This window comes from Molossus molossus, unplaced genomic scaffold (assembly GCF_014108415.1).
Source record: "Molossus molossus isolate mMolMol1 unplaced genomic scaffold, mMolMol1.p scaffold_m16_p_14, whole genome shotgun sequence".
In the NCBI taxonomy this organism is placed as follows: domain Eukaryota; kingdom Metazoa; phylum Chordata; class Mammalia; order Chiroptera; family Molossidae; genus Molossus; species Molossus molossus.
The window spans coordinates 9483344-9498443 of record NW_023425349.1 but is presented as its reverse complement, the minus strand read 5'-3'; the positions used below and the strand labels follow the sequence as shown (position 1 = coordinate 9498443).

General features: G+C 40.0%; 1 protein-coding gene across 5 annotated transcripts in view; it reads right to left on the bottom strand.

Moving 5' to 3' along the window:
* The window catches only part of GOLGA1 (golgin A1), a 49123-nt gene extending 37219 nt beyond the window's left edge, over positions 1-11904 (bottom strand). Inside the window, exons 1-5 of one of the 5 annotated variants that reach the window (XM_036261552.1) lie at positions 11830-11904; positions 10982-11029; positions 9678-9902; positions 3012-3102; positions 693-767 (exon numbers count right to left, since the gene is read on the bottom strand). In XM_036261552.1, the coding sequence (XP_036117445.1) occupies positions 693-767; positions 3012-3102; positions 9678-9812 (301 nt within the window). In that variant the 5' untranslated portion in view covers positions 9813-9902; positions 10982-11029; positions 11830-11904. Of the gene's footprint in view, positions 1-692; positions 768-3011; positions 3103-9677; positions 9978-10610; positions 10636-10981; positions 11030-11829 lie in introns of those variants that run through there. The other 4 variants (XM_036261553.1, XM_036261550.1, XM_036261554.1 and 1 more) reach the window with 4 other exon arrangements.
* Positions 11905-15100: the final 3196 nt, after the last annotated feature.

The window sequence follows — 15100 nt, the reverse complement described above, 5'->3', positions numbered from 1 at the left end:
AAGTATATACATCTAGGAAGATGCCAAAAGTTAACTTTTTAAATGGTTTACTGATGATAGAACACTGAGTTAGGTAGGGTGCAAGAAAGCACCAATGCTGTTGCTAAGTGATGGCTATTACCACTCTATAGAATTAAAACAAAAGCAAATACAAAAATTTTTCTTTCACTTTGTTTTCCTTTAAAAATTTGTTAGTATGTATTATATCAATTAAAAATAATTTTCTACTTTTGTTAGCATTTTCTTGGATTGAATCCAATGAAGAACACATGATTTAGGGTAGAATAAACAAAATGTATGTTCTATTGTTGGAGGAGTGATGACAGCTGGCGATGCTCCCCCGTTTCTGAACACAGCAGGAATGGAGCTATGGCTAGAACCAAAGTCTCCTAATATAGGTCCAAGGGCCAGGTACTACATTTTGCCAATAAACTGGTCAACTGGATGGACACAGCTGATAATGGCCTTCTCCTAAGAAGTATGCCCATAAGGCAACATAAATATGAGTTGTAAGTTACTAAATATCAAACAAATGTTGTATCAACCTGGTTAAGAAATACTGCATACTACTCATAAAATAAAGATTTGTGCTGTGACAAAGTAAAAAATTTAACCATACATGATCGTTTCATCTCAAAAAACTAAACCCAAAAATGATTGGAAAAAAAACAGGAAAAAAAAAAAATACGTACAATCCTGGTGTTTTTCTAATGCAATTTCAAGCTTCTCTTTTATCTTCTGCAAGTTTCGGACCTGTTCAGCATAGTCTTGGGTGAGGAGGGTGACGCACATACCAGGAATGGACAAACATCAGGAAAGGAAGTTAATTAAACAAAACAAAAAAAATGAATGAAAATGATGATGATTTTCTCAGCCTGAAAACCATTCCTGGTAAGGAAAGCTAGGCAGACAGCCTCCCAGTAACAATGAACAACACAGGCAAACAGGTATAGTACAAACTATCCACAGTGTAAATGGTGACTACAGACAGGCAGATTCGTTTAGCTTTGATAAAGAACCAGAATTGGGCTTGTATGGTCATCAGAAATGCTCTGCCTATGAAAACCATTATTACCTCATTACTTAATCTCACATCTCAGTTTTCACTTCCCCTTCCAGTCTTAGTAGGACAGATAAAAGGGAACTCACCAAATAGCTCACTTTCAGTCCATACAACTGAGGAACAGTGGTTAGGGCAACAGTAAACACCTTACTACAGTAATGCCTATACAGTGAAAGTACCTCATGCTCTAGAACAGTCAGCTTCCTTTCCACACGAAACCTGAGCTGCCTATGCCACTTTAAAGGTGCAAGCCAGATTACCTGGGTGACCAAGATGATAGTACGGTATAGTGGAAAAGTAGACAGGCTTTTGTTCAAATCCCAGTTCTATCAGTCCTTAAGCATTGATTTCTTTACTTATCAAGTGATGATATAAGTACACCTACATCAAAGGTTGCATTAGATAATAAGCTGTTTGTTTTTGTTTTGTTTGTTTTTTTATCCTCACCCGAGGACATCTTTTGCATTTATCTTCAGATAGAGCAGGAGGGAGGGGGGGGGGAGAGAGAGAGAAACATCAATGTGAGAGAGACACATGGACTGGTTGCCACCCACACAACCCCCAACCGGGGTAGGGGACAAACTGCAACCAAGGTACATGCCCTTAGCGGGAACCAAACCCAGGACTCTCTGGTCTGTGGGCCGATGCTCTAACTGCTGAGCCAAACCAGCCAGGGCGATAATAAGCTGTTTTATATGCCTTATGCACCTGGCACACAGTGCTCAATAAAAAAAATCTGCTATTGTTGTTATTATTCGTACTAAGCTGATAGGAAAATACTCAGAACATAAGTGGGCTCAGTAAATGTCAGTTCTCTTCTCTGTCCCTTCTTCTCTAACCTAAGTCAAGCTCAAACTATTCTCCCTTCTATATTAGGGAGAGTACACATTATTTTATAGCTTTCCCCACAACCTTAAACAAATATGCAGTTATTTCACCTGTGTTACTGATACTATGTACACTAGGGAGTAAGAGGACAGTAACAACTGAGTTTGAAGCAGACTGTAATTATGAGTATGACCTCTGGTATCAAACAAATCTGGATATGGATCCCAGCTCTACCACCTTCTACTTGTGTGACCCTAACCTCACTATGTCCAATAAGACTGCAGTGAAGATAAAATGAGATAACAGACTAACTAGAAACTGTAAGCTACACTATGGACTTTTGATAACTGCACAAACACAGAGATTTCACACAAAATTTGGTGAATTTTATAATCTACTATTTTCATTTCAATAAAATGGGCAATAAGGCCAAGGGACAAAAAGAAACACAGAAGCCACTGACCACTTCACAGGATGAAGCTTTCAAAATGTGTTCAGTGGCAGAAACCAAAATAAGAACTCACAACTCGATCACAAACATGACCTGCTCAGGCAAAGGATATAATGGGAGTTGTGTACATTGTAAAGTGCACACAAAAAACGTAGTGAGAGTTACTGCTTCTGTAAAGGTGCTAAAGTTAGAAATACTAATGAAAAGTGGCCCAAAGACCAGAATAACACTTATATAGGTAATACGTAGCTGTAGCAAGTGGCAACATAGCACCAAACCCCTCTGGTATTGAAGAATCCAACATCTGCTGATCATTCCCTATAAATGGTATCCCTACCCATCTCTACAAGAAAGCAAGCTATACTAATGGCTAGGTCAAGTCTATGCTACATATACTTTTAACATCTTTTATATCCATGGCTAGAAACCTCAGGAGCAGAAAAACATAAGTTTTTTTTTTTTTAACTTTAAAACTCAGTTTTGAATTTACATTATTTAGTACATTAACAAAAGGAGGAACAAAGGGGGTAAAAATTGTTCCTTTTTGACTAGTAAGATTAAAATATATCAAAATAACGATAAGGTTATGCTATATGGCTATTTTACAGGGAGAGAGGTTCAGGCAAAGCAAATTCCCTTTGTTTGCTTTTTATGAGTTCTTAGACATACCAGAAAGTCTGGCCTCTAATTTCCGTATCTGTTCATTCCTTCTCAACAGCTGAGATGAAAGATCTTCTCTGGAGCTGCTTCCATCGGAAGCCTGTTGAGAGAGACACAAGAAGAGGTCGTATTCATACATGGGATTTTAGAAGTGTGAGAGCACAGTACTGAACCAGAAAGCAACTACTCTTTTTTTTTTTAATCCTTACCCAAGTCTATTTTTTCCACTGATTTTGAGAAAGAGTGGAAGGGAGGGAGGTGGGGGAGAGGGAAAGAGAGAAAAAGAGAGAGAGACAGAGACAGAGACAGACATCACCTGGGAATCAAACCTGCAACCCAGGTACATGCCCTTGACCAGGTGTCAAACTTGCGATCCTTCAGTCTTTGGGCCAACATTCTAACCAGCCAGGGCACAAAGTGACTACTCTTATTTTAGATTTGGTTACACTTGTGATCACTTAAAAGTTTTTTAACTTGCCTGGGCCTCAGCTTGTCAACCTATAAAGCAGAAGCAACACTATATCCATCTATAGTATGAAGAAGATATAAGAAGTTAAGATGTGTGTGTATACATGCTATTGGAATAAATAGTGGTGAACAAACTCACTATGATCTTATTACACCAAGTACATAATATAAAATACATGTTTTCAGTGATTAAAAATAAAAAAGGAAATTACTTTATTTTTCCAAAGGTAAAGTTCTAGGAGAAAGAGGGGAAGGTTGGTCTATTAGGAAGAAAAGATCACTGACATTGATAAAGTTTTAGTATCTTCATCTATAAAACAAAGAGATGTCATACTAAAGCTCTAAAACGTATCAAAAACCTTAGCAGATAATACATATTCAATAAGTCAATATATTAATGAGACATCAATTTTCTCCAACAATCTACAGTATCTTAAAACACATGGGAACTTTTATTATTTTGGGCACTGCTTACTATTGCTAATAAATAACTTGCTTTATCTTTTTTACCTTTGATAACAAATTTAGAAAAATGTTTTAATTGATTTATTTAGAGAGAGAGGAAGGGAAGGACTCAGCCCACAACCCCAGCATGTGCTCTGAACCAGGACCTCTCAGTCCATGGGACAATGCTCAATCCACTGAGCCACACTGACCGGGCTATAATAAGATTTTTAAAAATACAGAAGAGTAGGAAGAATGGTTTAATGAACATTCTGATGTTTTCCAGTATTTGCTTCATCAATTTTTATTTTACTAAAGTACTTTAAATAACAGACACCATGGCATTTTGTCCTAAACACTTTGATGAACATTTCTAAAATATAAGGACATTTTCCTTTATAACTCCAATACCATTATCCCACCTAACAATATTAAAAATAACAGTATCTAATATCTAGACATGTTTTTCTATTTTATTCCCAAAATGTCTTTAAAGGTGGTTGAACAATTCACTTTAAATCATTTACCCATCTAGCCACTTGCCCATCCAACATGTACAGACTCAGTACAGTGTACAGTAAAGAGGGAGTCTCTGCAGGCAAAAGGTCCAGGTTAAAGTCCCATCTCCACCACTTATAAAGTATAGAAAGTGGGTCAGTTATTAACTGGTCTGTGCATTGGTTGCATATGTAAACTATGATAACAAACATGATGTACTTCACAGAACTGTAATGAGAAGTAAATAAATCAATATTTGTCAAATCCCTAAAATAGAGCCAGGCACATAGTTTTAATACTTATAATCTATTATTATTATTATTATTATTATTATTATTATTATTTTTATCCTCACCCCAGGACATTTTTGCATTTATCTTCAGGTAGAGCAGGAGGAAGAGAGAGAGAGAAACATCAATGTGAAAGAGACATATCGAGTGGTTGCCACCCTCACAAACCCAACCGGGGCTGGGGACAAACGGCAACTGAGGTACGTGCCCTTGGCGGGAACCGAACCTGGAACTTTCTGGTCCGTGGGCCGACCTCTAACCACTGAGCTAAACTGGCCAGGGCTAACCTATTATTAGTAGAAGTTATGATTATTGCTGTTGGTGAGACATCCTATTCTCAGCATTGTGCCAAGCACTGGGGATAGTGGTTAGAGTCCTTACCTAAAAGAGCAGCAGCTGCAGTAACTAGTAATTATGAAATGCTTGTTAAGAGCCAGGCACTATATTACAAAGTGTTTTATATACTGTGCAGAAAAGAGTTCACATCACAGGACTGAGACTACCATTCTTAGCAAGGCCTGCTTGGAAAGTTAGCCTTTGGCTGGTCTACGGAAAGTTAGATTTTTCAAGGGTTCCCATTATTCCTGATAAGAATGGCTCTTTGTACACTAAACTGATTGTGCAAAAAAATATGGTTTATGCTAACACCTGCTCTCCTTCCAGGAGCCTGAAATTTTGGTAAATGCTAGGCAGAGGGTACCTCTGTGACTAGCCTCCCAATAAAATCTCTGGGCACTGAGACTCTAACAAGCTTCTCTGGTAGACAGCATTTTACCCTGTGTGTCACAAATCACTACTGGGTGAATTACATTGTCCCATGTAACTCCACTAGGAGAGGGTTCTTGGAAGCTTATGCCTGGTTTCCTCCAGGCTTTGCACTATGCGCCTTTTCTATTTGCTAAGTATGCTTTTCATCCCTTCCCTGTAATAAATGACAGCAGTGAGTAAAATTATGTGCTGAGTTCTGCAAGTCCTCCTGGTGAATAACTGAACCTATGCGTGAATCTTGGGGACCTGACACTAACTTTAAAAAAGAAAGGTACAGTTCCTATCTCCATGTTACAGATGTGGAAACTAAGGCATAGAAAAGTGAAGAAACTTGCCCAAAGTCACACAATAATGATGGAAGCAGGAAATTAAATCCAGGTCTGACTCCATAACCTGACCTGAGTTTCCAACTACTATATTTCACTGCCTCTCATAAAGCTCCCAGTTTCCTGGGAGAGACAAACAAGTAAATCATCAACATCAATGCAGTGTAACAGGTGCTTCTATAGAGATAAATAGGAGACCAGGGACCAAATGCAGCCAGGAGGGATAAAGAGTAGGGTAAGAGGGGCAAGTTGGGTCAAGGGGTCTTCCTGGAAGGAACATATGAGCCCAGTCTTGAAGGATGCACAAGAGTCAGAGGAACACAGAGTGAAAAGAGGACATAGAAGACGTTTCAGAGAGAGGAAAGAGCATATGCAAACATTTGTAGGCATGAAGAAATGGTGTCCATTCCAGAAAGTATAAAAAGTTCAATATGGCTGGAACACAGGGTATAGGAAAGTAGAGTGAGCTGAGGCTAGGTAGATCATGGCTGTTTACCACTATACTATAATAATGAGTTTGCGCTTTCTCCTAAAGATGATGTGAAGCCACAGCATTTTTAAGCATTGGAGAAACATGAACAGATCTGCTTTGGGAAGTTATTGAGGGCAGGGAGCCTTGACAGGTTACCACATTTGTTTGAGAAACAAAGACAGCCTGAAATAAAATAGAAGTAAATGTACTACTAGCACCTTGGCTGGTTTTCTCAGTGGTTAGAGCATCAGCACATGGACCAAAGGGACACGGGTTCGATTCTGTTCAAGGGCACATACCTCGGTTGTGGTTCATCCCCGGCCCTGGTCGGGGTCATGCAGTAGGCAACCAATCAATGTGTCTCTCTTACATCGACGTTTCTCTCTCTCTCTCTTCCTCTCTCTCCCTTCCTTCCTCCCTCTCACTTTATCTGAAGATAAATAAAAAATGTCCTGGGTGAAGATTAAAAAAAAAATAAATGTATTACTAGAAAATAGAGTAGAGAGGGCAAGTTTGAGACATTTAGGAGATGGAAGCCAAATACTTGCTAACTGACTGGACACCAAGAAGTGAAGGAGGAAGGAGTCTAAAATGCCTCAAAGGGCCCGGCCAGTGTGGCTCACTGGTTGAGCACTGACCCCTACACCAAGAGATTGCTGGTTCGATTCCCAGTCAGGGCACATGTTCAGGTTGTGGGCCCAATCCCCAGTGGGGGGCATGTAGAAGGTGACCAATCGATGTTCTTTCTCATCAATGTTTCTGTCTCTCTCTCTCTCCTTTCCTTTTTCTAAAAATCAATAAAGAAAAAATATTTAAAAATAAATAAATAAAATGACATGGCCAGTTGTCTTTTTAAAAATAAAAAAATAAAATGCCTCCAAGGTTTCTTGATGGTGACTGGGGGATGAAGGTGCACATGTGGAAATGGAATTACTGAATTCAGTTTTGTTAATTTTAGAATTTAAGATAGCAGAGGAAAAACACCTGGTTGGAGAAATACATGCAGCAGGATTTAAATGTCTGAAAATAGAGAGGGATCAAAAGGTATATATAGTAAATTAAAATCAATTACTTTAGAAGTCTCAAAGCAAAGTACTTCCTGAATCCAGGCCAATCTGTATGCCTGAAATACATTCGAGATGAGAGCCTTCATTTAACATGTCAGCAGGCAGGTATTGCTGCTTGCATGAAAGGTATTTCTGTCACAGAACTCAATGTTTAAGCTATATCCTTCAGCCCGGTAATCAAATGTGCATTTATATTTCCTGTTAAATATAGGAACCAATGGCCCTGGCCGGTTTGGCTCCCCGGTTAGAGCGTCGGCCTGCGGTCCTGAGAGACCCGGGTTCAGTTCCCGCTAAGGGCATGTACCTGGGTTGCAGTTTGTCCCCGGCCCTGGTTGGTTGTGCAGGTGGCAGCCACTCGATGTGTTCCTTTCACATCGATGTTTCTCTCTCTCTCTCTGTTCCTCTCTCTCCCTCCCACTCTACCTGAACAACAACAACAAAAAAATAGGAACCAATGATAATTTAGATCTGGTAGTCTTATTATTTCACCCCAATAACCTAATAGCTTCTGCCATGTAATCTGACCCAGACAGGTAGTATAAGAAAGGAGAAAGAAGACTCATCTAACCATGGAAACAACTCAAGTGTCTATCACCAGGAGTAGACAGAGATAAACTGTCTTCAAATGCTGCAATCTTATATAGCAGTAAAAATAAGAGAACCATAGCTTCATGTAACATAGATGCATTTTAGAAACATGTTGAGTGAAAAAATAAAGTCCAAGAAAACTATAGTATACTATTTTTATAAAGTTTAAAAATAAGTAACATTAAACAACAAATTATTTATGATTATAGTCATGTCTGGTAGGATATTTTTATTATTGTTACTATTTTTTTAAATTCTCACCCAAGGATATTTTTTTGTTTATCTTCAGATAGAGTGGGAGGGAGGGGGAGAGGGTGGGGGGAAGAGAGAGAAATATCGACGTGAGAGGGACATATCAACTGGTTGCCTCCTGCATGACCACGACCAGGGCCGGGGACAAACCACAACGGAGATATGTGCCCCTAACTGGAATCAAACCCATGACTCATTTGTCCGTGGGTCAATGCTCTAACCACTGAGAAACTGGCCAGGGCTGGTAGGATATTTTTAAAAGCAAAGGAATAATAACACAACATGTAGGATAGTGGTTATCTGGAGGGGAGGATGGGAAAGGGAACTGGGAAGGAGCATACAAGTGGCTTCAACCGTATCAATAATGTTCTAGTTCTCTGGATAGGTGACAGATTAACAAACATTCATTTTATTTTTATTTTTTAAAGTTTTCTTATTTATTGATCTTAGAGAGAGAGAAAAGGACAGGTAGAGAGAGAGAGACAGAAACATCGATGAGAGAGAACATCAATTGGCCACCTCCTGTGTGCCCCCCACTGGGGATTTGGCCCACAACCTGGGCATGTGCCCTGTCCAGGAATTGAACCGGCGACCTCTTGGAGCATGGGTTGACACTCAACCACATCATGGTTGATGGCTCATTTTATTTTTATGCTCTATACTTCACATTTACATTATATACATTCTTTTACAAATATTAAGTAGTATAAATCATTTTTGAAAAGTTATCTGACTTTAAGAGGATCCTGTCACATGCTAAATACATACTTGCCATTTACCTAACACAAGAGCATCCTCATTTTTTTAAATCCTCACCCGAGAATATTTTCCATTGATTTTTTCAGATAGAATGGGAAGAAGGGAGGGACGGAGATCAAGAGAAACATCCATGTGAGAGAGACACATCGATTGGTTGCCTCCCATAGCACCCAGATTGGGGCCAGGGATTGATCCAACAACCGAGGTACGTGCCCTTGACCAGGAATCAAACCCGAGACTCTTCAGTCCGTGGGCCGACGCTCTAACTGCTGAGTCAAACTGGCCAGGGAAACATCCTCATTTTTTGAAATCTTTCCAACCACAAAGGTACTTTACAAATAAGAGACATACTACAGTCATCAGAGCCATCTTTTCATCAAGTTTCCCAATAAAAGAATGTACTCTGGCTCACTCCACACCACAGCTCACAGACCTTGTTAAGCAACAATGGCTTCAAGTATTTACGTCTTCAGAGACAACAGACCAAAGTACTGAGAAAAGAAATGTAAAAGATGTACAAAATATATAGATGGAAAAAGAGGACAATGGAGAGAATATGGAGAGGAACTCAGAAAAATAAGAAAAATTAAACAGAAAAGCACCTCAGAATAAGAATAATAATATATTAACTACAAATAATCTTTCAATTTTAAAAGAAAATACATATTGGAAGGATTCCTGAAATTTTATTTTAAATATATATTGAGATGGTACCAAATATTAAAAACTATGAAGATACTTACAAAGTCATCTCCTGAGTCAGCTCCCATAGAGGCAACAGATTCCTTGCTCACGGACCGTGGGATCCTAGTAGCACCTCCTGGCCTCTGGGAAACAGCAGTCTCTTCTGCAATTTTCTTCTTTAGTTTTGCAAACATTTTGCTGTGTGGCTGTCCTGCCCTGATGACCAGTTCTTAAACCACCACTGTAATTTTTAGGCCAGCAACCAGGAATTCCAAGACAGGTGCCTAAAAAGTTCCAGACATCCAAGCTAGCCGCATTCCCCCTTAAATGTGGGCCAAGCACCTATGGCAACACAGTATCTACAGATCAGATGAAAGAGAACTCTAAATTAAACACCGGAGAGATTTCACATCTGTGTTGCTATGTTAAGCTATCAGTTTCAAAATTAAGTTTCATAATTTCCCATGCATATTTACTAGAACACAATTATTAAACATTTAAAAAGTATTCGGGTGCTTCATATGCATAGATAAGGACAAAGATTGTGTGGCTAAGTGGCAGGGCTGGTATTTGAACTCAGGATTCTGACTCACAAGTCCCTAATTTTTTTTTTTTTCCAGGTGCCTCCAGAACACACCCCAACTGGGATCGAATCTGCAACCCAGGCATGTGCCTTGACTGGGAATCGAAACTTAGACTTTTCAATATATGAGGTGAGGCTCCAACCAACTTAGCCACATCGGCCAGGGCCCTACTTTTTTTTTTTTTTTAATTATTATTATATTATGTTGGCTATGGCATATAACACATTAAGTGAAACTTTCCAGGTCAAACATTAATATCACATAATGATTTTGAATCCTTCTCCTAATAATACTAACTACGGTTTAGTGTTGTTGTTTTTTTAAGATGAAGACAAAAACATGTAACTCAATATGAGGAAAAGGTGTAATGGTCTAATGTTCCAAGTTGGTTTGCAATCAGCTACTTACCAGAAAAACCTGACAACCTGGAAAAGACCAGGCAAGCCAGACAACTATATTATATAGATATCAGACATCCTTAAACATTTCCCGGAAATGCTACGTGGTTCTAAGGATGACAAAAATGACCTCAAATCAGTTTCTTTTTTTCAGAATGTTTTACATAATATTCAACAACGAGACTCAAATGTCTTTCCCTCCCAATGGTGTAAAAACACTAATATTCTAGTTACAACCTTAACTTTTCATGTTTTGTGGAGGATATCCAAGCCCTGCTACCTAAGATCTACAAATGACTTCTTACCACTTCAGATTATCCATGTAAGTCTGCACAATTCTTCAAAAATTTTACCTTCAATGTCTGTAAACCAGCTACTCACCTGGCTTATCTACTAGATTTAAAGCAGCCTGGAGGTCAAAGCATTGTCCTGCATGAAGACAAAGATAAAATGCATTGGCTATGTCCTTCCAAGTGTACAACCAAAATGCTGGGGGAAGAGGGTGGGGATTTGGAATAGTAGGGAAGGGAATTGAGGGAGACAGAAAAACCTGTCACTGCCACAATCCTCAGTGAGCGACCCTCCCTCACCCTGGTCTTCTTTGCATTTGTGATTTGCCTAAGAGTTTCACGCAGATACATACATAGAACAAAATCTCATTGCAGTAAGTGCCTAAATTCACTACGCATTGGGAACCCTGAGCAAAACAACTTGAATCAGATTATGATTTCCCAGGGCCAGTGTTTACTTCTCAGTTGATTCTGAGTCACACACTGTTTACCTGGCCAGACCCTTGAGCCTTGACTTGCATTAAGAAAGTCGCTGAGAAAAATGATTAAGTTGGGTAAAAGACAGCTGCCTAACGCCCAGGAAAACAAGCAGGTACCTGCCGTGACAGTTTGGATCCCAGTCACTGGGGCTCCTCCCAGAACCGCCTGTGCGTGGACTGCCAAAGAAGGGAGGGACCCCATGTCTCTTCCATTTGACAGCAGGGAAACTGAGACCCGGAGCGGAGTGACTTGTCAGAGGTCGCGCAGGGGGGAATCCTGGAACCCTACGCTCTCCGGACGGGCAGCCCCGCCTATGCCCCCACCCTCGCCCTTTCAGCACCTCGGTACCGCCCCCCGCCTTGGGTCTTGGGGCAACCCCGTCCGGGCCGCTTTGGGGGCAGACCGAGTCTACTGGGAGAATGAGGGGCCTGCTCGCGTCTCCGGCCCCCGCCCGCGCACCTGCCGCTCTCTGGGCAGCCGGCAGACCCCGCCTCCGGGGCCTCTGGAGATCGCCAGTCCGCGTCACCAGCCCGAACGGCCGGCCGGCGAGCGGAGCACCGACCCGGAACCGCACTTGCACCGGCGCGCCGGAAGTGGCAGCGTGCGAGGCCCGCCCGCCGCGCGCATGCGCCTGAGAGCGCTCTCCGCCGACCACGGCGCGAGCTTGGGGCGGCGGTTGGGCCGGACCCGCCGGAGGGTGCGGGCGCCCGGCTGGGCGCTCCCCTGGCCGGCCTGCCACGTCAGCGGGCAGCCAGACCCGCGTGCGGTGACTGGATGGCCGAAGCCTTTCTTCCTTTTTTTAAAGGCGGCGATACGGCACGGGGTAAGTGGGAGGAGCCCGTGGCTACAGGGAAAGAACCCAATTGGTGCGGTGGGGCCGGCGTGTGCTTCGGAGGCCGTGGCTGCGCTGGGCCAACCCCGAGTTCTACCCCAAGCCCACGCTCCCTACGTGGCCGCGTCGTCACTAAGTGATCGCTCCGAGTCCGTGCCTGCCACCTGGTACCTCGCGCTTTGTGATGAGTGTTTTAACTTTTGTGTCCCTGACCTGTAGCTCACAGGTTTTATTTCGCAACCCAGGACACGTATAATGTACCATTGAAAGACAAGTTTCCAGAGTCATACCCTTATTACATAGTGCATTCTGATATATTGCATTTCGTTCCACACACACACACACACACACACACACACACACTGGTTTGGCAGCGCACTACCTTCACTTCACTATCCATTAGTGGGTCTCCAACTTTTGACAGACGAAGAAAGTCCAGAGACATAAAACTGCCTTGGACAAAGTTCCAGTGTAAATTGGTAGCCTACTTCGGGTCTCTGGACTTCCCAATGCCAGCCAAGCCAGACGTCCCACACTGAAGCTGCTCCTGTTCTTGCCCCAGACCCAACACCAGCCCGTGGGGCAACAGCTTCCACTTGATTCCCCTTAACAACCCCTCCCTCCGCGTGTCCCAGTTCTGACCACCAGGGGCCAGGGGAGGGAAAAATCCAAGACTAGGACTCAGAAGAAATATACAAACTAGGAGGAGAAGCATCGAATCCACAACCCCAAAAGAGTTTAACATGGATGAGGTAAATCTGAAAAAAAAAAAAAAGCAAACAAACCCGAAAAGTTTGGCACTTATGTTGTCAACAATTCTTAGGAAAACTTTAACCAAATAATGTTTATTTTTATATTGATACACTTAATATATACGTGAATTCAAGATACAAAACTCATTTACAAGAGTTCACACCTGATGAATGTTAGTCACATTCCTAGAGAACATTTATCAATGCAAAAATGCTTTCAATACACTGACAACAAAAATCAAATATTCTGTAATCTTGTTATTCAATAAACATAAAAATGACAATGTTTAACTTTCCATCCTCTAGTATTTAAGCGCCCTCAAGGTGGTAGGCACCATATAAAAGAAGAAAACATTGGAAAGACAGGGGCCTACAGAATCCACTCTGCAGAATCACAGTGTTTACTCTGAAATTCATTTAGTGAAGTAGTCAGTGAAAGGCTTGCTATTATTTATGACAAATCACATATACAAGAGTCAAAAGTGATAAACTTAAGATAATAAAATGTTCCAATAACCTCTCAATTTCTAAAATCTATGAAGTATTAACCATAACAGACAAAGCAGGAAAAGGCTGCTGAAAAAGAACATAAGAGAAAAACATCCTTAAGAGTATGTATGGCTTAAGCAATTTTGAAACACAACAGACAAGACTTGTACAAGACCACAAATGTTCAAGTCAAATGATATTGACAATATAATTTTCCCCCTTAATCATTGGTAGTAAATAGCCCCTTCAAAATGTATTCTACTGATAATACATACAAAACTAATGAATTGAAATGGTTTGCTGTCTCACAGAGCTGAGTTAATGGATCTTGTTCTAAAGTATTAACCCACAATACCCAAAATTTAATACAAATGAGCAACAAGACTACGTTTCAAAGATTACAATGATCTGTAAATAGCTAGATAGGCAACCGAATAGCTTCATTATTTGCACGACAGATTAGCAGCACTTGTATAAGAACTGTTACATGATAATTATTGTGCTTCAATCTCTTGAGGAGAGCTAGTAAGTATAACTCTATAATCCCTATAGTGTTACAATTCTATAACATTTTCAGTTACAGACAAGCACAATTTTTAAAAAGTATTTCACACCACTAGAAAATCAAGTAATTATGGTCTTCAAATGTAATTTCTGCTATGATTGAAACAAGTGCATTTCTGCGTAATATCCATTATACAGACAATAGGTTGACCATTATTTTCAAGAAAAACAAACATAACTTATTTTAACTCCTATTTGATTATCTTAACCTTTGGTGATGATTTGAATAAAGAAAAAAGTTATTCAACTTCACAATGGAAACTGCTCAGAGAAAATAATGTGGCCTGAAATGACAATAATCTTTAGAGCAAAGTAAGAGATGATCTATAACTGCTTCATCAGATTCAGTGATTAATGAAACCCCTATTTGTACTGGTGCTACACACTTAAGATAACCTATTTGGATAAATTCCTTCACTTGTAAGCTCTACTATGAAAATGTTAGGACATCGTACCTGCCTTTCCTAATACTAAGACCTTTTTACCTCAACCAGAAGAAACCTCCAAAATATAAGACTGTCTGATTGCTAAACGGCTGGTTTATTAAAAACAAACAAACAAACAAAAGACAGTTGGAGAACTAGCCATATGGTCTGTGTGACAAAAGGAATGTATCCAGATAACTATAAAAAGCCATGAAAACTAAGTCCTAAAATATTTTACTGAACCATTAAAAATTATTTTTAATAAGGGTTTTTTTTTTAAAAAAAAAAAAGAAAAACCTTTCTTCAAGAAATAGTAATAAAAATTTTTACTGCCCTAAAACATTTACAGCAATTTTTCTTGCAGATTTTAATATATCACAACACATTTTTATAATTTAGAAAAAGTCAGTAACATGCAAAAGAGGGTAGAAATAAGATTTTTAAAAATACTGTGGTTATTTCTCTATGGTTTGGAAATACTTTTAGGATAATCATATATGATCATTTCACATATTACAATGGTTGATCATACTGATTTGATGTTTGGGGAAACTTATGGGTCAAATTGTAATGTTTACTAATCTTAATTTTCATTAATGGACAAATGGACATTTGTAACAGCTTCAAAAGAGAAAATATTAGTTATATGACATAAAAATTTAAATATT